General features: G+C 44.8%; 1 protein-coding gene across 8 annotated transcripts in view; it reads right to left on the bottom strand.

Annotated features, from left to right (window-relative positions):
* LOC107267318 (protein outspread) overlaps window positions 1-26,599 on the bottom strand; it is an 88,487-nt gene that overhangs the window by 58,661 nt on the left and 3,227 nt on the right. For 7 of the 8 annotated variants that reach the window (XR_003059627.1, XM_015738864.2, XM_015738855.2 and 4 more), the window contains exon 2: window positions 1,654-1,734. Coding sequence is in view for 6 of the 8 variants with exons in the window: in XM_015738864.2 (XP_015594350.1) it covers window positions 1,654-1,734 (81 nt within the window). In the remaining 2 variants the exon portion in view is untranslated. Of the gene's footprint in view, window positions 1-1,265; window positions 1,446-1,653; window positions 1,735-26,599 lie in introns of those variants that run through there. The other variant, XM_025084981.1, reaches the window with a different exon arrangement.

Genomic DNA, 26,599 nt, shown 5'->3' on the forward strand with positions numbered 1-26,599 from the left:
CCAGTCGATGAGCATTACTGCGTGCGTGCTAAAGGACTTTCAAGTATGAAAAAAAAAAGAGGAAAAAAAATACAAGTTAGTCTGAAGCTCGAATTCGATTTATAATCGTATGATTATATTACCGACGAAATGAACAATACATATATATTTGTATATTAATTAACGATTCCATCCCCATAAACGTGTAATTAGTAACATACCGGCAAGTACCGATTGGCATAATCCCGTGCCTTTTAAACTCCACTTTAATTATTCACTTTCACCATTAACGATTGACAACGCAGGGAGAAGATACTTTTCGTGAAGATTTACGCACTGCCTTTAAGTCGCGCGTGGCATTTTCAAAATGCCTACATGCAATATACAAAAGTGGTCGAACGACCCCACGGACATCAATCACTATAAAGGAGTGTAAAATGCGTAAAGAAACGTGTAAGAGATGAAAAAAAAAAAAAAAAAAAATGAAGAAATAAAAAAAAAGCAAAGAATACAAGCACTCCAAGTATACATCCGTCCCGTTTCTGGAATTGTCGACGCTCACTGTAATCTGCTTTCTACTATATACTCCGGCGCATAAAAAGTGATCTTACGCCAAGACACGAAGCACTCGATCCGGTAGGTTGGTATACGGGTGCCATCGCGGATCGTTTGCTCTCGTAATTTCTTAGCGGTTTTTGCGGCTCCTCACGGGAGACCGAGCTAAGAGCCTTAAGGCTAGTTTTTAAGGTCGAGGCGCGCAGCAGCGCCCATAATTAGCGTATCACTTTCGCCGATGATTGGCGACACCGTGCGACCGCCCCGAGCCTCCCGTAGAACGGCTGCGGCCTCATCGCAGAAAACACAGTGAGAGTCACAGTACGTTCCGTACAGCACGAGAAACCGCTTTCTACTTGCATGTCTCATGCACTTAAGGATCGACCTCGTATTGCACCTTGTGCACCATCCGCAACTGGCTACCCCGACGGGAATGGTTCGATTATTTTTTCTTCGTCTAAACTGATTAGAACCTTAAGCCAATTTTCGTAGTTTTACGGACGCGTTTTTACGGCGAGTTTCTAAGACTATGCTAATGATAGAATGACAATGGAATCAACAGTATTTAGTCACACTTTCAAGAAGTTAAGGAAAATTGTCGACTGCCATATCGATCTTTGATAATTCGATTGGCTGCACTCGCGTAGCGTTTTATCGATCGTCGAAGATCGACAGGCTTTCTCGATAATAAGAAAATTGCATGGAGCCAGGTAGTTCGGTTCGATTAATACTTGCGGATGAAGTAAACGGAAGTGAGTTGGGGAAACGACGGAAACTGAACTCTCTACGTCGATTTCTTGGTTATGATCGATCCTATGCCGGACACGCCTATCCTTACGGTCTTCGTGGATACTTTCCAACTTTTCACCACGTTGCAGACTTATTGTTTCAAGAGAGGCCTTTCCATTCCGTCGCTTTTATTCGACACGATTCACCGAGTCGCGATGCGCTTTGCAATTCCTTTCTTTTTCTTTCCCTTCCACTGCAGTTCCAGGCTAACGTATACCTGCAGGAGTACTTTTGTCAATAACGTGGATTTTTACGGGTCGTTTTTTTACGAGGATCGTTGGAAATTTTTCGAAAAAAAAAATTTTTTTTATTTTTCAAATCCTCCCTTACCTTGGTACGGTTCAACGGATTCGAAAAGTCCCATCCTGGCGCCACAAAGAGGTATCCGCACTTGGAGATCTTCCTAGATGCCTGTAACAAATAGCAGATGCCATTTAAGGAGGAGGCTCAAGGTGAGTTCACACTGACAGTTTCGAACATAAATATTCCATTTGTCGGTAACGGAAGCCAATCAACTTATTCTCTATCTATGTTCTCTCTCTCTATCTCCCTCCAACGGTTCAGACACTCTCTTCGTAAACTGGACATTATTATGCGTCAAAGAGGTTTAGGCGTATTAGAGAGACAGAATGGCCAGGTATATTCACATACGGACACAAATCACGTAGGCAGCTTTATCTCTAAAGAATCGCTAGACATCTTCTGGCATTCATCACAAGACACCTAGCCGTGCATTCTTTCCTCGTAAACTGGGCAGCACTTCCTCCTATACCTTTTCCTATGGGCCACGGCTGAGACTAGAATCTACCAGTAACCAGTAACCAGTAGGCAGGTACTTGTTTCACAAACGCGTCACACAATACGTCTCGCGAAGAAATTACTATTTTATTTTTTATTTTCAACGTCAACTATAGTGATACCACGATCGAGGTACGCGCGTATATTCAATCGCGGGAATAAATAATAAGCCCACGCACTTGAGAACGACCTTCCTTCTAGCCATTAACGTTCTAGTGCTAAATCAATTGGATATGCGTTTCTACGTTACACGGAGAAGACAGGAAGAAAAAGCAGTGCCTAAAAATAACTTGCTAACAATCGGGTTTTCATTGAGCGACGAGCGACTCCATTTATCGGTTTTATCTTGTCTGGCTGTTTAAGGCTGCTGGAATATCGACCAAGGGTGCTACGAGAAATCTTACTTTTTATTAGCAGCATCGATTGTGCGCAGACTCGTCATAAAGAGGCGTGCACACGTCACTTTCGCTCGCTACGGAAAATCACGTGCAACCAGCTTTATATTCCCTATACCAGAGACTGGTATACCGTGATAAAGTCGAGTCTCTATGTATTAACTACATATATAGATGGTATTTATCTAAGAGGCGTTATACGTGTATGACAGATGCGAATAAAAGATTGCTTATAGATTGTCCGACTGAATGCACAATTTTCACTATTGCCGAAGCAGAGTCTATTCATCGGGAAAAAAATTATAGCCTAATTTTCATTTTCTACAGACCAAAATAACAATTTGGAATACTAAAGTGGTAGGACGACGTTTACGAACAAGGCGATACGGTTTGTAAATGGATGATAACGGTAAGAGAGCAAAATTCGTATAAGAGAAGGCGAAGCTACGCGGCGAGAAAGAAAATAAGAAAAGAAAATATTTGCTCGATTTTATGGGGAAATAAAGAAACCCGTTCGGACACTGAGTTGGTCTCGTCACCTATAGGAGTGTAGCCTCACTTACACTGCGCTGGAGTGCAGGCTCTTTCTTTTGAGTAAAATTATGACTCCTTGTATGGAATAAGATTGGCTTGCCCCTGGCTAGACAAAAGAATCCTCTGACCACGGACAAAACCTGAGAATCTCTTGTGCGAGGTTTTATTTTACTTAGTTCTCTAGCGGACTAGTGCGCCAGCCCGGTGCTATCATTGTTCAACCGCTATCTCTTGTTAGTTACGGATTCCCCGCTAGCGCCATCTTTCTCCGAGCGATTAAGAGGTGGAAGTACTCGATATTACCGATAAATGATGCAAAGGGATTCACTTTAGAGGTTCTACTGGCATTCTGTATTCTTATTGCGCGTACTGGAAGATAAAGCGAAAAGAAAATTATATCGAACGTCTATTACAATGCGAAGAAGATGCTTTTACCGGGCGCCATGATGCAGGGACGTCGAGAGTACCGGCAGCGCTGTTTTATACGTAGCGGACGCTACCGGAACTACGCTCCAGTTCGTTAGTCGCTCTTGATTATCGGTAATTAATGACGAATTCATTAGAAGAAAACGATCGCTTACCATAACCGTAAATCCACGAGGTGGACGGTGAAATCGAAAAGGCTGATCTCGAAGAACGGGATTCGCGGATCAGTGTCGCTTATTAATGAAACCGATCGTTGAAAAAAGGATCAAACAAGAGAACTGTTTATCGGTTTTCACTCGCGTATAGAAGCCTGTTTGTTTCTTGGTGGACGCGGGTACACCAGTCTGCGCATGCGCACTGTGTAGACTGTCGGGATTTTTATACCATATAGAACGATCGAATGTTCCATGCTCTGTTTAACCACTTCCCGTCGGATTTTAAATTATTTCCGGTCAGTCCTATCGACGCTGTGCTAACACAATTAACATCCGGAATGAAGTGAATGGATTTCGTGGATGATACGCGCCAACGAAAATTACGGATGTAAATACGAAAATAAATATACGTAGATCGACAAACCTAACGGAAGCCAGCGGATCATTTCTTGCACATATTTTTTTCTGATTTTTAAAAAGAAAACATACCGGAAGCATAGTATAACTTTGCACTGAACTCCTTGAATTCGTCCTTGACACCGTTCCCGAAGTCCTCGAGAATCCTTTTTCTTCTAATCTACGAATAAGGTCGCCCATGGATCCCACGCCAAATCGCAAATAAGGCCGATTCGCAACGCGTGGGTGTTTCGTCCCTGCATCCAGTCAGCAGCCACTTTACACTTAGCGAACATAACGAAGTAGGAATTAGCGCAATTAACCATCCTATAACCATGAACCTCGTTAGCCAATCAGAGCATATCGTGGGCGAGACTGACCAATGAGAATTTGCCGTTATAACGAATAATTCAATATGTCCTCGGTACAGTGTTTATTGGCAGTATACAATGTGTGTAACGCTCGTGCTTTACTGAATTTAACACGGGGACGCGAGACTCTCGCATTAAAGCCAATTTCCAACGAGGGTCGAGCGTTCCGGTCTGCGATTACGTTTCGCTGTGCAAATACACCGGAAGCTTAATGGCAGAACGCAATGCACTATATACACGACGTAGGTCAAATTTTCACGTTACACTAGAAAAATTCATTCTACGGATAAAGGCTAAAAACAATTTTGATATCGGCATTCCTTGTAAATTCGTGCGACGCTTCTTCAAATACCATCGTAAAGCTTCTTACTATGCACGTCGTAACTAAAAGCTGTGATTGGTTCCACTAACGGGGGGTCGAACTCCGGACACCGGATGTGGCTACGCAGTCGACGAGACGCGTGAGACTCTTCTGCACGCATGGGCTTCCCCGTAGGAAGGTACAGTTACTTAAAAAAAAGGTTAGCAAATAATTCCCTTACGTTCCAATGAAGCCCACGCGATTTTTACACATCCTCAATAAAGATGATCCAAGCCAATGTAGAAATGACGCTAACGATGCTTATCGATTTGATAATAATTTCCGATGAAAGGGTCCATACGGGGCATTGATCGAATCTTAGTGAAGCGTGACAACTTGTTTAACTTATAATCGAGAGATTCACCACGGCGCTGATAGGCGTCTTCACGGGATGAATCTTAAGAGGAACTTGTCAAGGATCCTTGCTCATTGGTTAATACCTATTCCCTGACCGAGCCAATCCCATCCGTAGATTTTTGTACGATCGTTTCCAAGCCGGCTACACGCGACGATCGATTGGATGCATGACCCTTTTTTTAAATTCTCATTCCAGGACCCAGCCTCCGCTTGCATCGCCACAGCATCCAGCAGCATCGACTTCACTCCCGTACCAGTAGGTTTACCCAGGACATCGCTGTACCGCACTGTACTCCACTCTCCGTAGGATCTGTATCCTAGGCAACCGATGTACTCCTAGACAAACGTCACGGACGGATCGAAGGGGTCCTGAGGTTGCTGTGCGCGGACAGCGCAATCTCCTCTGTAACCCGGTAAAATCTAATCATGACCGCAAGACTTTCTATCTAATTATCGGAAAGGGTAGAGAACGGCCGAGGATCGGCGGCGTCGTTAAATTACGTTGGCGTCGTCGCAGCTACCGCTGCGGTACCCCGATATCATCTTCGAGGAACAGTCCTCTATACCTCCGGGTATATACCTAAGCAGCGGCCGGAGACACGCCTAGAGAGGACGATCCTCTATTGGTTACTCTATAGGCTTCTATGACTATAGTATACCAAGCGGAAGTTACGTGAATCCTGAGAGCCGAGCCCACGCGATTTCAAAGATTGGCTGTCTTCTGTATTGTAAGAGGGAAGATCGTCGGCGCAAGATACGACCCACTGTACGGTCTCTATGGAAGAAACGACTCTTCGATCTCGAATTAATTCGACAGACTTCCGTTTCTCTTGGGATCGAGGAAAAAATGCGTAACGAATTCCCCCGCAAGGTTAACCGACGTAGACCTCAATGAAAGGCTTCACGAAGGGATCTGTGGTCCAGGTCGACCTTCCAGAGGTCGCAAGGTTCTCCTCTACCGTGATTGCCGGAACGTTCCAAAATGCATCCCGTACGCACAAATCTTTTTACGATGCATATTGAATTATTTTTATTTCTCACAAAATTCGTATACACGTGACGTTGTAGATATGGGATAATACAGGATTCTAATCGGTTCTCGAAAATTTTGCGAAACAGGTAAACCTTGTGGAACCGTGAAAATCGAGCGTTCATATTGTATACGTGTATCTACTATCAAGAAAATAATTCACAAGATGCGGCGATTACGCGTTGCGCAAAGGATACATGGCTGACCCAACCGATTATTATTACCAGCCGCTCACGTTTTGCAACAACAATGCAGCTGTGCATACAGACGCCAGCGAGTTACCCAAGAGAGAAGCGTTGGAAGTCCCAAGACGTGGGATCGAAACTCCCTAGCGCAAGAAAGAGGAAGCACTCTCTTATATTCCTGTGTTTCTCTTCTTTTTTTTTCCCTATCTCTTAGCCATACGATAATTACCGGTTGGCGGCTCCCGTCCGCCATTATTCCGCGGTGCGCTAACGAGGAATACAGCCGAGGTGAGAATGGTGGTTTTCCTTGTGGTAAAAAGCGAAATAATAAAAAAAAGAGAGAACCCAGAATAAGGGAAAGAAAAAACAAAAAAAAAAAGAGTAAACCGCACAACCGCCAGACGTAGTCCGAAATTCCCACGCGGATTCGTTCTCGCGGTAACGTCCCTGTGATCTCTGGGTTCTCGTAGAAACCCACCTAAAACCCACGGAAAATGTTTCGACGAAAAAAAAAAAAAAAAAAAAAAAAAAAAAAAAAAAAAAAAAAAAAAAAAATAGACGCCAACGTATACCCGAGCGACGATGGCTTATAAGACACATTGTGTTTCTCTCGTAATAAGGTCCCCGCGGATCTCTCGCATCTACAATATTGCGCATATAATATATATCGAACATGTGTAATATGTCGGTACATAACATGTACACCCTATATACATATACATATCGCGATGCGCACTTGTCGAGACGACTGAGTGAGTCCCGTGGTCGTGACTGCATTAACGCCCCAGGCAATGACAGCTATAGCGCAACTGCAGCTAATGCCACTTTTCTTCGGAGTCGCCGTAGCCATTTTCACCGAGCGACGTGCACGGGCGACGTCCACGAACTATACTTATGCTTATTGCGCGGGCGACGCTAGCAGCGATATAGAAGCGAACGGCCGAGTAAGCGGAGGACCCGTGTCATTTGCGTCGCTTCGTTGGCTATCTCCGTTAAATCTTATATATCCCCCCAGGAAGACACGTTCTCGGATGTATATCACAGCTAGAAAGAAAGGAGAGTAGGAATTCGTCCCCCCGGTAGTTCAACACCGGGGACAGCGATGCGGGCGTGCACGGATACCATAATGCCCATCTACGTGGATCCCCAGGCCCCTAAGAAGACACGTGTATAGGAAGCTATGGTTAGGAGCACAGTGAGATTACGGTGGGTCCATGTATATATTCAAAATCTTCAAGACAGGAACGAGGGTGGTAGAAAAGAGAATCTGGATGCGGGTACACCACTTCCCGATAATGCCCGTAATCTTGTCGGTAAGGTAGATCCCCGTAGGTACACCTGCCGTTCTCTAATACTCGGACGAGTTTGAGTTCGCTCTACGGCACACTGTGTGTATATAAATATATGTATATATTGCGATGTCCCAACGTAGGAAGTCTTGGGCCTCGTAACGGCCCACGTGCCCGGAGTCTAACGGGCCCACGGGGCCTCGAGTGCGCGTGTCCCCTTCCAGCATGCTCATTCTCCTTCTGTTCTTCTTTCGCGGCGGCATCCCTCGTTTACCCCTCTCTCTCTCTCTCTCTCGATCCTATGGTCGCTGACTATAGCTATCACTATCGGATACGATACTAGTGTTATGAGTCTACCTAACTATAATATCTACTTACGAACACGATACGACCGTACAATCAGCCTCTCTTCTGTACCCTATGTATCTTCTTATATCTATAACTCAGTCTATTTCATTGTTTAGTCGCGACCTCCTATATCCCTGCGTACATAACTTTGATCGGGTGTAATACATTTGTGCGCTATGTAGAACGGGCGGCGTTACACGCGGAGAACCTAGATACCTTTTTGTCGCCACGACGATACGTGATCGGACGATCAGCTACCGCCTACATATACCCATCACATACCAGTAGACATACGTATCGTTCCTATACACGCTCTTAAGGGATCGAGCGGACGTAAGCAGTTTTAAAAACGATAATTTAATACGATGGAAATGAAATTGAGAATTTTTAAGAGAAACTCACGCGAGTTTCTATAGCAGTAAGCTTTAACGTCATTAGATGCTCCGCCAAGTCCACGTACTACCTAATGCACCCTGCGTGTGCACCGGTAAACGTAAAAGTGCATCGAACGAAATTTCCCAGCGTCCATGGCAATGGCGCGAATGGCAAAAAAAAATAAAAAATGTCGTCAAGGTCAACCGAGTCGGAATAACTAATTCCGCGCCTACGTTATCGGGAACAGTGAAAATAATTCACATTGACGGCGAGTAGCGTATTTTGTAAACGACACGCGACTGCGCGACACTTTCCTTGACACGCAGCCAATAAATTTCGATTTCGCGCATCGCTCCTGGAACGCACTGGCAATCGTAGAAACAAGTGAATCTCGGTGTAGCGAGTGTCATAAAATATAAAATGTAAAAGGCCGACGTCACTTTACCAGGTAATTCAGTCCAAACGCACCAGCTGAACATGGTTTTAACATAAGAGTCAAATGGGCGCGCTAACTTCAGGTGGTGCGTTTCTACTGAGTAACTCTGTGTATATATGTATATATATGTACATATATCAGCGTTATAGCAGTGATTCTTACGTGCGCCATACGTGAATGAATAAACGGAAGTAAAATAGCTGCATGAACAATGACTGGGTAGCAGTACTAATCGAAACGGGTTGGCCTATGCACGTTTCGGTGTACCGTTATACTATACACGATAGATACGGGCAGACGTAGCGACAGATATAAAGGATAAATATAGGTATAGAGAAGCCAGAAGTAACTTTTGCGGTATACCGATAGTCTATAACCTACTCCGTGCCTAGGTTAACAGGTACAAGTTCGTTAGCGTCGTGTTACCGAGGCTTAAGAGACTCACGTGTGAAAGAAGCATCAGAGTATATATATATATATATATATATATATATATATATATATACCCGGTACGTTCCTTTTTATCGCATAATTCGTTTAATTTTTTTCAAGGAGGCCCACCGCGGTAAGTTTCTTGGAATCGGCCGATTGACCTAATCGAGCACCTTGTCCCGTTAAATAACAATTTAAGGTTGGTCAGAGGACGCGCACGAAGTCGTGCGAATCGCACGAGATCCCACGAGGGTGTCGGTTGGTTGCGTGAAAAAAAAATAATAAAACACACAAGAAACGAAATTTCGTTTGCGTAAAGGACACGAGGACTGCTACAAAGTTGTGCGTTAATAATGCGTTATACCGATCCCACATAAAATTCCACTGATTGCGAGTCGCCGATTAAGGTCAGGGTTTCTTTTCATTCATTTATTAACTTCTTTTTAGTTTAGCAGTTTACGAGAGTGGCACTATTACTTAAAATAATCAAAGTGACCAACTTCTAGGAGGTTAATAACCGTTGAGAAAGAAATTGGCTGTGCGCGTTAACTTTGTTAAAGGAGTTACGCGAGCGTCGATCGGCACGAGCTGAGGCAGGTCCCCGTCATCATTCTTATAGTTATTTCCCGTAACGGTATACCAGGCCCGTTCTCGCTCGTGGAATTTCTTCTGATATTCTAGCAGAAAGAAAAGAGAAAAAAAATCAATCAGCCCGGCCGGACAGGTGTCACGGAAAGTATTATATTCCCCTACCACGACTTTAAGAGATATAGAGCGGGGGCGGGGGGGAGGGGGTGAAGAAAAGAAGTTCTACCATAAACAGACAACAATATATTAGGCATAGGAAATTCCTAGAACACGCATAACACTTTATTTAAATGTCCCATGAAGAAGTCGATCCCTCCCACGTGATCTATAATATAATGATCGGTCAATCAAAAGGATCGTCGAGCTATCAAAACCACTCTATCAGTTTCCCGTAACAGTACTTGCCTGCTTGAAATCTCCTTGGCGGAATAACGTTGTGGTCAGAATCACAGCTGGCCAACTACACGATCACCGTCAGCAGTGGGTATACGCCATGTTCGACTGAAAACGAGTCACGCACTATTTGGCTCGCGATAGCTACGAATCTGGAGCGCCGGGCAAGACGTTGTGGACCGCTTCTCTGTCCGGTCCGATCCGATCGAGGAGTCGTGCTTATGTATACACTGTGCATGTATAATGTGTATACCGTATATACTGTATAATACTGTTCACGTCGATTTCATGATGGACGTATACAGTGCCATGCAATAAGACCTCCTATGGGCGCATACGATATCTTTAAGTCATAAATCATATCTGATGTGCTCGCGATGTCGTTTTGTCGTGGCACAATGGCTACCGCGAACGATTCGATACTTGGGAGTGAATATACGATGTCAGATATTCCAACGGGTTCTATTCGACGGTAGTTACCACTACTGTGTTTTCATCGGCGGGATCGACTGACAGATGACTCGAAGGATTAAATCTTATGGGAACAAAACGATAGGGGATGTTTGATGGATATGACAGAGACGATCTTTAATGTAATAGATGGAAGATTCGATACGTAATTTTGGATAAAAAGCGAAATATTTTGAAGGACAACGTGCGAAGAACGACAGAGACGACATTTTTGAGCGATAATTTTCATTACGATCAAAACTTATTTGAACGATCGGGGATATTTGATGGATATCGCAAGGACGAACTTGAATCTAAATACGTGATTTTGGATAAAATGCAATTTTTTTCAGTAACAACGTTCGAAATGACATACGAAATTTGTACCTGTTGTTTTGACGGAGTTTACGTAAAATATTGAACCGCCTGAAATAACCATAAAAGGGTCTATACAATTCTGAATGAGGATAGAGCTACCCTTATATTTGTATATATTTTTTAATTCTAGAATAAGGAAAAATTGCATAGCGCCTCAAACGGATATGATAAACCACTATGGATTGTCTTTTTCATCTGTATTTTCGACTTTGATCACGGTTACCATATTTACTCTCGATATACTAGGCTAGTGTCCCGCCGACTATAAAACACGAGGCGGTTAACCGAGGAAAGAAAAGAAAAAAGCATACCGAAAGCCGCATCCTGTCTAATGCAGGAGCGAGCGATAAAAATGTCCCGGGCCCGTTGAGAGCTCGAGCTAAATCGGTGTTCCGAGTGCAGCTCGTCTATATAACTCGCAGGAGTAAAAACTTTACGGAGCCAAAAATTCAAAGTGGTCCAAACAATGGATCGGTACCGGGATTACTGTTACACACGCCCACACGTGTATCACGAACTTCTACGAGAGTTCATCGTGCAGGTCAATCGAGTCAGTCGGATCGAATATCCGCAGACGAAACGAAAAGTCAGATGAACGCAATGTAATTTCATTGACAAGACAGTATATACCTATATACATAGCTAGATACGAGGTATCACGTACGCGCGCATGAGAATTCTTAAAAAGCGGTTCGTGCGAAAGTGCCGCATGACTTGTGCGTGTCGAGGAGGGAAATTTGAATACGAAAGCGTCGTGCAAACAGTCCGTGACTTCTATGAGAATTTAAAGAGGGAAGGTGTTTGAGAATCGAAGAGTTCGATATTCCGAAAGAGTCCTTTATTTGCACTGGTCGTACCTAACTAATACGCGTTGTGTCTATATACATATATATGGTTACCGGTTACACAATATCGATAAATTACCAAGTCCTGTGCACGTACGTATAGTACGTAGTACGGTGTAAGTGATTGACACAGGAGAGAGTAAGAGAGTCAGGGAGAAATCATTAAAGAGAAATACAAAGAGACAAACTTGAAGAAAGAAAGAGACTGCTGCTAGCACCGGACTGAATGATGACTGTCTCGAGCGCACGATACTCGTCTAATTGATCCAGTTAGAATGCGAACTAAGTGGAGCGTGAGTCACTGCGTTTCCCTTGAAGTTTTCGCGCAGTCGATTCCAGGTATTTTATTATTTTTATTATCAACGAGCCAAGAAAAAAAAAATTGCATAGGTCAAGGACAAGGTGTGTAGAATCGCGACGGTATCGCTGTTTTCAACTCTGGCGGCAAGTGCGAGAACTAGCCTGCGGAGAACTGCGAGTCATTAAGGCTGCTACAGAGCGAGCCGCAGGTGCACCGGGTGAGATTGTTAAGGCTCGTTGTCGTGCCACGTGTTAAGTTATCACGTAGCGGGGTCAAGGGTCCCGTCCCCGGGGGTACGGCGGGCCTCTTTTGCAGGGAGTACTGTTACTGACACAGTGGCACGATTCTGCTCGAGCTTACTGGGTCGTCCTCGTCCTGGTCGTTCCGTTCGCGCGATCGCCGCATTAGGTCGCGCAAAATCTTCAGCTAAGAATACATCTATTAGCATACGCGTAGTTGCACGTGCACGTGTCTCTACCCTTGGTTAAAAGTGCACACGAGGATCGAGAGATGCACTGCACACCCAGACTCGCGATAGAAGCTGAACGAGTCCAGGAGGAGAGATGCAATTTGTCGTGCGGGAGCTGCAGCTCGTTTTCCACGATTTCACAGGCTGTCCGAAAGGGCAAACAAGATAACTCGGGGCGTGCATAGATGCACCCGAATTATTTATGGCCGTTCCGGTAGCACGGCGTGGCTCTCGTGTCGACGCGGATATACGCAGAACTTGCCAAGATCTTTTTCGCGGGAATAAATTGAAAGTTAAACTTGCTGGTATTAACATACCAAGTGCATCGTGGGTGAAGGCATTTTACTAAATTTCATTCTGTACGTCAACTCGAATCCTGGAACTCGTTAAGACTGCAATTATGTATATCCAAGCGAAGATGGACTTCCGGCCTTTTCCAGCCACGCACGTACCCTCGGTGTATGCACTGCGTGCACTGGCACTGACTGCGCTGCTCTCACAGAAGGGAATCGCGTGTCCGCATCGAGAGGAAAGATGCATTGGCTTACGGTATACCGATGCACCAGGGTACCGAGACAACAAAGGGGATTGGCTGTCATGCAACGCGGTGTACCAACTACGTGGTATGAGGAACGACGAGCTGCGTATACCATTGTCAAATAAATTGCAGCAAAACACAGGAATAGAGTCATCTCGATGCAAGTGGGTGCATATGCCTACTGGAGTCCTTTATACGTTGAAAAGGCCTAACAGAAGGAATTTAAAGAAAGAAGAAGAAGCATGAAATTAAAGCGGAAGCCAGGCTCGGTCGGGATACAAAAGGACTTGTAAATGAAATATAAAAAAAAAAAACGAACACAATACGTCGGTGCAAGATGCACTTTCTTACACGAGTTAGAGAGAGACGCGTAAGCTCACACGAGGGAGGCATACATAAAACCACTCGAAATGTACTGCATCGAAAGTGGAATGCAGTCAAGTTACAGCTGTAAAGATCTCACAAGTTAGAGTTACGTGTTCCAGGCCTGACCCGAATAACAAGACTAAGTATAACTGGTTGGAGAAGTATACAGCCTACTCGCCCACGTGAGAGGTTCACGTGACAGCGTGGTTTTCCCCCGATGCACTATTTTCGGCACTCGGCGTCCCAAAGGCGCATAATCAATATGCAAATGAAAAAGTCCAGGAGGTCCCGTGAATAATAAAAGTGCATTCAAAAAACGTATATTAATCCCCGTCCATTATGAGCGCTCGTGTTGTCCCGACGTATGTACTGATCCACATGAAAGCTTTCTAATGAAGATCGCCAGCTCCGAGGACGTGAACCGGGAGACGCCCCGTCGGGAATACGTCGAGTTGCGTCAACGTTGCTCGGCGGGAAGACACTTGAAAATATAAGCTTAGAAAAGCCACAGAGCGGAGACGCACACACGACGTGCGCAAACGGTTCCGTCTGGTTCCTGGCTATTGTACAATGTTTACACTGGTGGTCGACGTTCTCCTTCGTTTAGGGATTGATTAAATTAGTGTCGGCCGCTTCTGGCCTCACGTAGACGACAAGACACAGGGCGCACCTGCAACGCTGGACTCGTCCCGAGTGTCATTGCCCCGTGGCGTCTAGTACAGGAATAGCAAGCTTGGGCATTGGCTCCACTATACGCCAGAAGACTCGCCTTGATTCCATCTATCGTGCTATGGTTTATCCCTACGAAAGCTCTAACAGCTGTACACAGGATCGTGCGCGTAAATCATTCTTCGGCCGATGCGTAAAACGAGGAGAAATTGCGTGAGGGTGGAGTTACACGATACTCCGTCCGAATAGCGAAAAATGGTCCAGGAAGGTATATAAGGTTAGGATGTAAATATTGTCCGGAGCATGCCGCGAAGAAAACTTTCAAGCTTTTTAAATCAGTTTATTCTCGTGTATATTTATGAGAAACGTGTTTTTTCTTTCCAAACAAACCCTGTACGCGGTTATTCGGAACATTGAACCACCTCCGTATGGTTCTACCATGGAGAATAATAGAAATCAAATGGACATAACCGTCCTCGGGTGGCGCAAAGCTCTGAATAAACGTATATATTCGTGAAAACGTCCTCAGGATGTCCTAAAAGAGTCCTACCGAGTCTCACCGTCTCTCTTAGTGCGCTTTTGCCACGGCTCGGTATTCCAGATAAGATAAGCGAACGCGATACGCACAATCACGCCGTGGAAATTGGACTAACAATAACTTTACGATGACATAATAAAGATCTTGGTCGCTTATCTTATCCACTTTCTTATGTATATATTTAAGAACGTTTAGATACCCATGGTCATTCAGCACTAGTGAACCACCTAAAGATGATACTGTCCATTTGACTTATACATTAATTTCCATAGTAGAACCATAGTCGGGCGATTCGATGTGCTCGAAGAATTGTGTATATCACATAACGTCCTATCGAGTGCCAAGCTCATATATATGTATATATATTCCTACGCACTTATTCCTACGTACCAATTCGACTTCCTTATGTATATCCATTAGTAAAGAACTAACGAATTCCTAACTTTTTGGTTTAAGATTGATTTTGATCGATGGCCCATAGAAACTGGACGCCCGATTCCGTTACGATATGTGGCCAGGCCCGATTGGAAATCTAGGCAAACGGTTACCTCGCTCGTGCCGATTTCGTCACAACACCTGACCTACGCGTACTGGTTAGTCGATACGTACCTATATAACCACTAGAGAGTGATTCCATTCGATTGAGCCTGGTCGCCGAAGACACCAATATCATTTTCTAGACAGACACAGACTACATACCCGCAGCGAAGGGCTCATTTCCAGCGTGGAAAATCGATATCAGCCGGTACCGTCTTTAGCGATCTCATATCGTACCGATAAACCGTATATATACTGAAACGGGCAGCACCCACGGGCATCCGATCTATATTACAGTGATTCGAGCTACCGACGAGGACTGAACAATCTCAACAAAGTAGATCGGAAAGATCCATAGGATCGTCGGGCTCTCCCGACGCCAAGATCCTGAGATGGGATAACCATAGGCCTGGCAGCCGCGAACAGCCAAGTGACATGCTTCTACCCATTTCAGATTGCATACCAGGCTGCAATGCTCTGGGATTATAATCACTGCTGGAGACTATATACCCTGAGCTAGGACAGGAAAGGAATAGGTCGTCCTTATCCTCGTCTTCGCGTACCTCCAATATCTATATATACAGTATATATATATATATACGCCGAGTATATACCAGCTCGCGTGCAAAAGTAGTCTAGTCTGTTCCGTACGTCCCGTACAGCCACGTACCGATCGATCACCTATTCCTATGGTGATTCTCAGAGCGACGACAAGGCCGGATGAGCTTTAAGAAAAAAAGAAAAAAAAAGGGGGGGGATCTTTGTCCTCTGGATCGTTTTGTATTTCGCCTCCGTGGCATCCGGTTATTTTTAGCGATCGGTTTCCCTACGTGTTTCGATTCTATTTACAGTGTAGTCCCGCACATGGGACCCGACTCTTCTTACGTTACACCAACGTTAATAGTACCGCGACGGTAGTTTGCAGTAATTTACGAAAAGCGTTACCTCCCGTACCGTACAAGCGGCTATGGTCAGCCATCGAGTAGAAATCAATGGACGGGTCCCGGAGTCGTTGTGGAAATAAAGAGGATTTAACTGCACGTACGCGACGATATTTTTCCAACTAGAATTACGCATAGGTCGTTGAATGCACGCATGCCCGCCATCATGATCGAGAGTGAGGATTCACATTTATAGAGACAATTAACGTGGCGAATAATCATTAACGTAACTCCGTAAGAGAATCGAGGTAAGATCTTTAAAAAAAAAAAAAATTGTACGGATATCGACGATCATCCCTCGCCGTGATTGCGATCCGATAAGCAATTTTTATTATTACCCACCGTTCTGTTGATAGAGCTTTATGCCTTCCAATAAACCCAAGGAATTTCCCATAATGTAATAACGTCGGACACCGATATCCCCCCCTAAGACCCTCTCATAACCACCATACAAGGATTCCCATAGGTGTACCATACGTAATTCCACAGACGCTAATCTCATAACTATTTACCAGACACGATCCTATACGCGTGCAACACAGTATACGTCCATATGAAAAAAGTCTTGCTAATTTAATACCGGATGATATCTGTAAGTATTATCCGCGCAGGAGTATCTTGCCTAATCGAATCTTAACGAATTACACCTTTACTTGGGAGAACACGAAAGGGGTAGTACATACAACTGGTCCCGATCGGGTTGCAATTTCGCCATCGGTACGACAAAGTATCGAAGCATCGATGTTGCCCAGATAACCTGTTATCCGCAAGGCCACCGGCAATACCATCCCTTCGAGATGGACCAAACGCACGGCATCTGTAAATAGCCCATTGATAATATGCGGCATAGAGATAGAAAGGAGGCTGTGGTTGCGTCAAGTATCATCGGCACACCTACTCGGGGATCCTGAGCCCTAATCGATGCGCTCGTTTTCCATAATCGAGTCGAGCATTAAAGGACGGAGAATCCTTTCGTCGACTGCCCACGGGAACCGAGCACAAACATCCTGCCGAAGAGGATCCTCGAGTCGGTATGGGTACTGGATGGTGAATATAAGGTATGGCGCATCAAAGTGCAGTATTCCGCTAAGTACACCAGAAGCGGTCAAATCACTCCTCGACACCCTGTAGAAGAGGTAGAGGAGCGGCCGAATGAGATGAGCCAGAAGATTACAGGGTACCGGAGTGTGCGGCAGGCAGGGGCATCCTGTCCATCAAGGACGTCTTCCACTATATCTCACTAGGTCCCTCGGAGCACTCCTATAATCCAGCACTTATCTTCTTCGTTCTTCGATTCGCCTAGGATTGCGATACCGAAGTTTCATTGCCACGAGTGAAGTTGGCACTGAGTCAATTTCCTGGTATAGAGGAGAAACGAGTTATCGATGTGCGAAATCGTAGAAGCATTTCAAGGCGACTCGCGAATTCCTTCTGGGAATTCGATAGTCATCGTTCAGTCATTTTTACGGAGGATCAATGAAATCTTGGATTCCGAGGAAATATGAAATCTTACTGATACTATTTTATAGTGTACGATAGTTATGATTTATGACGGTACTATCATAGACATCAAACTAGTTACGTATGATTGTATCGTATATGTATATTGGTTTTCTTTCAAAACATGTTTTTTTTTAAATTTACTCTCGTCCCTACCACTATTTCTTTTTTTCACGTCGCATACAAATGATTCCTCGAGCAGAGCAAGTACGTGACAAATAGTCATATTTGTCGTCCTGGACGCTGTCTTTACTATAGTCGAGCAGCGAGCCATTTTCCACGTTAAGTTTTTGCCGGCACAGGTGTACCTTCGGCTTGCTTAAGCACTATTACTATGCCGACTAGGCTACGCGATTAAACCACGCTCACTATAGGAGTCGGTTGAGAAAAGAAAGAGAAAGAAAAAGTGGAAAACTTGGGAAACGTGCTCGAGAGACATTACGGCTATTGTCGATTGCGAGAAAATCTTATAAAAAGAGATTAAACGTGGAATCGACGAACAATTAGGAATATCATCATATATGGTTATCCCACCCATAAGTACGGGGCTCATACTCTTCACGCTGCACGTACACCTTAATTCATAATTCCACCATATATGGCGTCCGCCTAGACCAACCACGTATGATCCCTTATTCGCAGAGGAGCAATAAAAATCAGCAGGAGCAATTTCCGTGATCGCGTGGCTAATTTGTGTGAAACGATTACGCAATGCGCGTACCATACAACGTAGGCGTACCGGGACCGGTCGTAAAACTCGTAAACAGTTACCCGTCATACCTTCCGCCATAGCGGTGCGTAAGAACGCAACTACGGTCCGGTTTACGATCTGCAATGGCAGTCCAAAAAGGAAGTAAAATACATACATACGCGCCAATGTTGATGCTCGGTACAAAAATTCGTGACTCCGCCATTTTGTTCTTCACCTCTGACCTTACTTCCGTCTCAACACGAAAATACTTTACCGCGTGTCGCCTACGTGATACACTCGGTTCGAGTTTCTCTAGGTTGGCGGCAAATTCAAAAAGTGTCGCGACCAATTTTAATTTCAAACGGCTGACTTCGCCGCGACGTTATTCCCATGTGGCTCTTGACGCCGTATTGTGTATACCCGGTAATACTGGTAAAACCGCCGAGTCTCTTTTACATAGAAACGAGCATACAGACAGCACGTATCCCATGGAGCTAAGCTATAGCGTATCCTGTCTTGATTAGACTGGCAACGATATACATATAAAGATACATACAAGTACAACTAGAAGGTAAAGGAGGTGGAATTAGACACGCATCGACGTTACGCAACATACGCGGCCGTGTGCGGGATGCGTTCCCTGTCACGTGGGAAGAGATGCGTACTGGTTGCGTTACGTGTGGGTCGTGTGAAAATGAAACTGTAATTACTATCGGTATCGTGGGACAAGAGGCTTCCGTACGACAGGACTATATTATACTATAGAGACGATAAAGAAGACGGAACGTATTGCATCACCCGGTAGATAAATTTAAACAAAATCTATTTATCAAGCTCTTAATCGTTTGAAATACGCTACTCCGTACGTTATACGTTATACTTTATGAAAGGAGGCAGAGCTCGATTTGTCCAGGAGTTGGCGATATCGTACCTGCGGTTAATTAATCATCGGCTCGTGTACGTTAAGCGCTGCGTCGAGTTTGCAGCTTCCGATACGATCAGAGACAGGTGGAAAGTCAACAGCTCCCACGCGAGTGGAAAAGACAACCGCAGACTAAAACTAAAGGCAAACACCCACGCAAGGTCTTGGGCTGATCACAATTCTTATTTCAATATTATAATACGCCGGATAACTCTTTCATGGTTATGTTCTGATTCTTCCATATGAAGAGAACAATCGTGGAATAATACATTTGGCGTTGGGCTATTTGGGAGACGATTTCATTTACGTATTGGCTATTTTGAGGAAATGTGGCTGTTTTGAGGTCTGTCCTCAAAGAATTTTCAACGTAACAGCTGTTTTTTCACACCAAATTTTTTCAAATTTTTTCAATGCTAGGCACCCAGAGTTGTGATGGGCTTAAGAAAGGTTTCATTAGGTTAATATAGGGTAGAATTCCAATGCTGTGATGTCCCAAGGTAGTAGTATTTTTTGAACGCATCAGCTCGCTACTGTGAATGCCCCTTTATGTTTCCTGTCCTCAAACTATACGATCGACACGTTTGTATATATATATATATATTATGTACATGGTTTATATATGGTCTAATGAAATCCACGCGCATCCACGAAATTCTGAGAACGCGTTCGAAGATGCTCATTGATGATTTTCGCGAGGTAAGAAGAAACGAAAGGAGAGGTAGACGAGATGGCAGCACTGTGAGACCGGCTTAAGGACACGGAGTGGGTTCATAAAGAGCAGAGACAAAATCGGTCCGGTTCTTGTCGGAGTTACGGTACACGTGCTCTCGTAGCGCCAATCCACTTAGGGTGACGTACTATACCATATAAACATACATATACTCAATGAGAAGTAAGTCCAACCGATGAAACGAATCGAATCGCAATGGGGATTCTCGTATCGGTATATGACGCTTACGTTAGGCAGGGTAGCCCTACGGTCCACCATGATGTCCTGGGCCGAAGATCGAGAGCAGGCCCGTATAAATAAACAGGCCATACATTATTTATACGTCGCTTATACAGCTGGTGCGGTAGATAAGATCGCGCGCGAGACCGCCCCGATTTACAATTTTATAAGTGACGTATCAGCGGTAAAGTGTCCCGATTGTCGAGAGACGCCATAAAGCAATTGTCGCAAAGGTGGTGGAGCGGGCGGGGGGAGGGGCGACTGTTTAGGAGAACAAAATTCTTCTTACAGCCCCGAAGAAGATCGGAAGTAATGAAAATCCATTCGATCGATATCGAATTCCTATCTGCGTGCCACGTCAGAGCTATATATATACTTTTGATATCAATTCCTCTGGTTAATAGCACGGGGAATCGGTTCACGTAATTGCAAAGAGCGACATTCTCGACGGCGGATGACTTCGGAATGGAGAAAGTTTGCCAGTGAACAGGTCATGAGGGAAATTACAATAGCGGGTATATATATATATATACATGTGACTACTATTATAAATAGTAAGCGATGCCTCTATGTACATGATACCGATAGACGATAGCGATCGATATCTGAACACCTGCGCGACAGTCGCGCGTATACTGGCGCGTCTCTTCGGGATCGTTGCGGATCGACTTCGGCGCGATTAAATCCGCATTCCTATAGATCGACTATAGGAATTAACGATTTCTGTGTACCGATACTTAGAGACCGCTTTGATTTGCTGGTTTATCTACACCCGATAAATTGCTAATAATGACCTTCGCTTTGCTCGCGCTGAATTTCATCAACCTATAAATCAAGTCGTGCTTTATGTATATATATTACGTGTTTATAGAGGGTACTTGGTCGAGAGGTGAGGTTTGAGGTATGATGAGTTATCCGATGGAGCTAGGCATATAAATAAGGTTATCCAGCAGTGTATACACGTAGGTACCGAATAATAAGGTCGAAATCAGGACCCAATTTTTTACAGAGCACAAAAAAAAACAGCATCAAATTTGATTAATAAATAACAGCAAACTACAGATAGCAGTAGGATACTTGACGCTTCAATAAAAAAAAGTCAAACAGGACATTTTGTTCTGACGCGCTGAGGTCTCGTTGGACACAGCTTCGAAAAAGGAGCCGGCAGAAGCAACGAGAGGGAAGGTCTTTCTAGAAGAAAATCGGCTAACAACGGCCTAAGCCGATCGACGCGAGTCATAACGATCACAAATTATCCGTCCAGGTCCGAGATTCTCAAGCCCTCATCGGTAGGCAATATCTCATAGAGTAGCCGACCTGTGTTTAGCCTATCACGAAGTGGATGTCCTTGTCGTGACCGTGAGGCTAATTGCCGGTGGTACGAAGATGAAGAAGAAGAAGAAGAAGAAGAGAAGACGCAGTAGCTGGCAGAAGCAAGCGGCCAGACAACGGTAGGAGCAGCAACGCGGGGCGAACGAAGAATGACCGAAGTAATAAGAAGTTCGCGAGAAGTGAAAAAAAAGATCCTGATTTTAAAAATCCGCACCACCTCAGGATTTCCTATGGTAAAACGAAACAGTCCCAATCCTTTACTTCTTCCCAGCGCACAGTGCACCGACGTACAATAATAACGTCGGATTCTTCGATAGCACAGATCCTCAATTAATCATCCTGAACTCTGAATCCCTATCTCGTGACTCACTTATGGTACATGAAAAACCAGAGACTCTCCTGGCGACCGTGCATCCTCGCTGACCGATTCATTCATACCAGACGCACGTTCCACGACGACTTCCCTTGAACTAAGTCAAACATGGTCAGAGAATCGTAATGGAGGTCGGTACAAAGTTCAATAAGAAGGCGAGCTCGAAGATGACCGCGACTGTGTTACGCTTCTTACATCCTTTCTGTTTCCCCTGGACCGGTACTCTGAAAAGATGCCCGAGGCGTTTGTTACGCTCCGAGGAAGTCGGGATACCGAGAATGAGAATTCCCGTGAGAAACTCCGTAAATGTAAACCCGGCTTTCGATCTGTCATTGATGTGGCCAGATCTTCCTAGAACCCACTGCCAAGATAACGTAACTGCAACCTAGTCCTGAGCTGTGCGCGACTTTCGTACGGCTCGCTGACGACACCCCGTTGGGCGGACCACCAACTTTGCGATACGTCGCCCGCGATACGCGACCCCCTGACGTATCCACAAACCTCAAGCGGCTCGATCATTTTTCATTTGGACATTAACGATCCCGTCGATTCTTATATCACGTCTACGAGCCCGTTGCGAAATGAATACACAATCGCTACGACTTACTCCTTATTAATCATTATTCATGACTATTTGTCCGGTGACTATATACGGCGAACGGTACTCGCCAATTTGATTGATCCTTATCCACGTACACTGTAATCAACGGAAAGATGATATTATACTTCCTTTAACGGTAGGCTGCTACAACTTTATCCAAGAATAGGAGTAATGAGGTAAATATATATATATATATACTCATGGAGAATAAGCTGTACGAATAAAGCCCGCTATGACAAGACGTTGCGCGCAGCGTATACATATATCGTCTAGGTGGCAAAAGGCGTTATTGCGTTTTCAATGAAGTCCTTATAAAGCCGAGAAGACGTGCCTGCTGCGCCTCCGGTAAACTCCTGGAGGGCTTCTATGGCGAACGCGAGCTAGACGTATGAAAAACTCACGGTCGTTTCGAGGGAATGGTGAGTATACCTTTTACCACGTGCAATGATCGCGTATTCCAGCCGGATTAAGCGGCACGGGTTGTCTTCATAGAGAATGCACGGGATGCATAAGGTAACCCACCGGGTAGCTCTGGTCCATTCACCAGGAACACCCTTTAACGCTCGTACGAAACGGTCTGAACTTCGTTCCGTTACGGCTATACACCTATATACAACCTATATCCGAAGATCCGACATTCTACAACTTCCCTGGCACGTCCATATCTTACAGGAAGATAAACGCTCCATTTTCTTCAATGAGAATATCGAGTATGGGTATATCGTGTATTTGCCAGGGACTTAAGATAACCATATTATTATTATTATTAGCCGGCCCGACGCGGCATAAATCCGAGACTCGATCAATCTATCGACCAGGCACAATGGACATCGCTCAAGTCATTTCTAATGATACTCTATTGTTATTGTGGCGTTGATTAGAAATCGAAAGCCGATGAGTATGTACATACGGTTATCCAATGGCGGATAACGAACGAGAAGTAACAGTATTTACGACAGAGAACTTATGGAGACCGGCTCGGCCATCGTTCTAACCAAAATAAATACACTGGACGTTCGACAATGGAGGAACTTTGACGTGACGGCATGGAAAAGAATTGTACGCTTATATACAGGGGTCAATGGATCCACCAAAGTGCAGAGAGGGACAAGCCCAAAATTCTTGGCTCGTGGCGGAGACTTGCATGCTGATGTGGAAAGACTGGACTTACTTTTTGTTATTCATCATCGAGTATCAATAGCACCTGACGTTACCAAGTTTCGATTGCCAATGTGAAGTTATTATTCGTCGATGCACGCGACATGAAAGATACGCGAAATATGAACTCGGGCTTATATTACACAGCCGTGGATAAACGCTTCCGTAACCTGCGCCTACGGTTCAGAAGTCGCTGCTATATACTATACATATGTATGTATGTATTATAATACATAAAAGGATGGTACGAGCGATTCTGTACCAGGTAATAATTCGAAAGGGTATCTCTCAGTCAGGAACGGCTCGTTAGTTGTAAGTTTGTAACTCGATTGGGCAGCTGGAAAATACCGAGTTAAAAACCCATAGCAATCGGTACCTCTGTTACGGGAATGCATATGGTATAAGGGAACACGAGCCGTGAGACTGAAGAGCGTTAGTCCAGGTCGGTGGAGTCCGAAATTCTTAAACACGGAGACGGGTTTGTTGGCGAAAAGAATGGCTGATCGAACCGCGAGCGAAAGAGAGAGCGAGAAAACGAAAGACAGAAAAAACCGAAAGAAAGAGAGAGAGAGAGAGAGAGAGAGAGAGAGAGAGAGAGAGAGAGAGAGAGAGAGAGAGAGAGAGAGAGAGAGAGAGAGAGAGAGAGAGAGAGAAAAAAAGAAAGAAAAAAAAAAAAGAAAGAGAGAGAGAGAGAGAGAGAGAGAGAGAAAGAGAGAAAGAGAGAGAGACCGAGAATGGCGCCCCCAGTACCTGGCACGTGCGAATCGGCCCTATGGTACCTGCCTATACGTAACTCGGGGGAAGCTTCCATAAAGCGTCTCGGTTACCAGGCGGATGAATCACCCGGTATAATTACGCGGTGACATCTTTATTGTCACCGTAATAGCGAGCGCGCGTAATGCCTGGCGAGAAGAAGAATCGCTGGAGAAGATATCGCGCGAGACACGCGTTCTCGCTACAGGAAAATACTTAACGAATGAGAATGAGATGGAGAGAAAGAAGAGGGAGACGAGAGAGACCGAAGAAAAGCTACGTGTATGAAAAGCGATAAGACTATGCGCGGTATAAATACGGGTAGATAATACGCTTCCGTAAGCTAACAAAGATTGACATTATTATTTGCTTAGGTGTAAAAGGCAACGTGCTCATTAATAATTTTGACAGAAGACAATTCATACCTTTACCGAAGTGACCTTTGAATGCATGACGAAGGCGCGGTACTTACGGTGAATCACCGTGCAAAAAGTTTTGCCGTAGGATCCTCCGCCTTTTTTCTGCAATGATTCACGATAAGATTTCGCACGTTACTCAGCGACCCCTCAATAATAAGAAACGACACCCTAAGGCAGTCTACACGTCAAAGGGTCCGTATTCCTCCTTCGCCACGGTAACGACCCCTTTTTTACCGACCCAGTACCAGATTCGAGAAGCCTGTCGGAAATCTGTTTTACCATCAAATAAAAGTATCCACGTTCCCCGACGACACGATTCTAAAGTTCGAGTTGATTGAAATAATAAAAATCCCATTAAGCTCGTCCTCGTGAATTCTTTTGGTTGCATCGCAGTCTAGACACCTTCTCGGCGCGTTACCGTTACAATCTGATACGTCCACGTGCATTAAACGAAATGAGTCGGCCTCTACTTTTATAGAGTCCAATGCGTCTTTACGGCCGAGTACTCCTGCGGGACGCGAAGTGCACACAACTGCAGTTACGGTTACGCTTACGGTCAGGAAGCAATGCTCGCGCGTCAGGTAGAACGTATAGTTCGAGCATGTTGCAGGTATTGCATAGTAGACGTCCTGCACATGTGCGGGAGGGAAGGAAATGTTATTGCAGTTGCCAAGAGGCGCCAGAGTCGTGCAACGTTGTATCGCACTGTTTATGACAGCGATAGCGATATCGGTGGAGACATTTCTTAGCAGGGAGATCAAGATTTCTATTCACGCAGCCTTCCGGCGGAAGTACACGATTTTTCCTGCCGACGGCAGCTTACAATCCACGATCTGGAGGAATAAGATGGTGATCGTGATCGTGAGTACTTTCTAACGAAAGAAAGGAAGCGCTGTAATCATCGGCATGTAGGTAAATATGTAACACGCGTTAGTGCTTGTCGAGAAGAGGTCGAGGAAATAAAAGAAATGAAGAAAAAAGTCGAGTGGAAAGACAGCAAGCGACATCGTATACACGCGAGGCCGTTTACGCAATTCGTATACCGGGACGGAACGTACGCCTCGTGTCATTCAGGATTAAAGTTTTGTCGGCGAGTGGAATAAATCGAAGAAGGCAACGTCGGTAGTGACGTTGAAGGGAGCCCCCCCGACAGCCATTACGCAATTGGCCGTAGAGCTGCTAACACACATCGAAGCCGACGAATTGTAAAACCGTGAATTCTTCTACCAACTGGCACCGGCAATCAAGCCCGATAACCAACCGTGTCCAAGTATCGTACTGAGATTCACCAAAGGATTATGTCTGATCGGGAAGCTGCGATGATACTGCAGTATGAAGTTCACGGTGCAACGAATGGATTGCTCGTTTCATTCGGATCGTTTAATACAAGTTAAGGTATATAAAGATTCATGTGGATACGCATATGCGAATGCGTTACGGCATTCCAGTACAGCGCCTTCCGTGTTCCTAAAGACGGATTCCTGGAAGAGATAAGGATGTTAAATAAAGGTACACATTAACGTCGGTCCATTTCGTTTAAGGCTTCTCTTTTACAGACCGATGAAAAAGTCTCATTTCGTGATGGGCCTTATCGCGAATGATCCGCGAGAAGGTTCGGGACTACCATCAACTATCCTGGAGTGTACGTCGATAATGGCGTCTGTCTCCCTCTTGAAG

The sequence above is a fragment of the Cephus cinctus genome, unplaced genomic scaffold (genome assembly GCF_000341935.2).
Source record: "Cephus cinctus unplaced genomic scaffold, Ccin1 Ccin1_scaffold0029, whole genome shotgun sequence".
Classification (NCBI taxonomy): Eukaryota; Metazoa; Arthropoda; class Insecta; order Hymenoptera; family Cephidae; genus Cephus; species Cephus cinctus.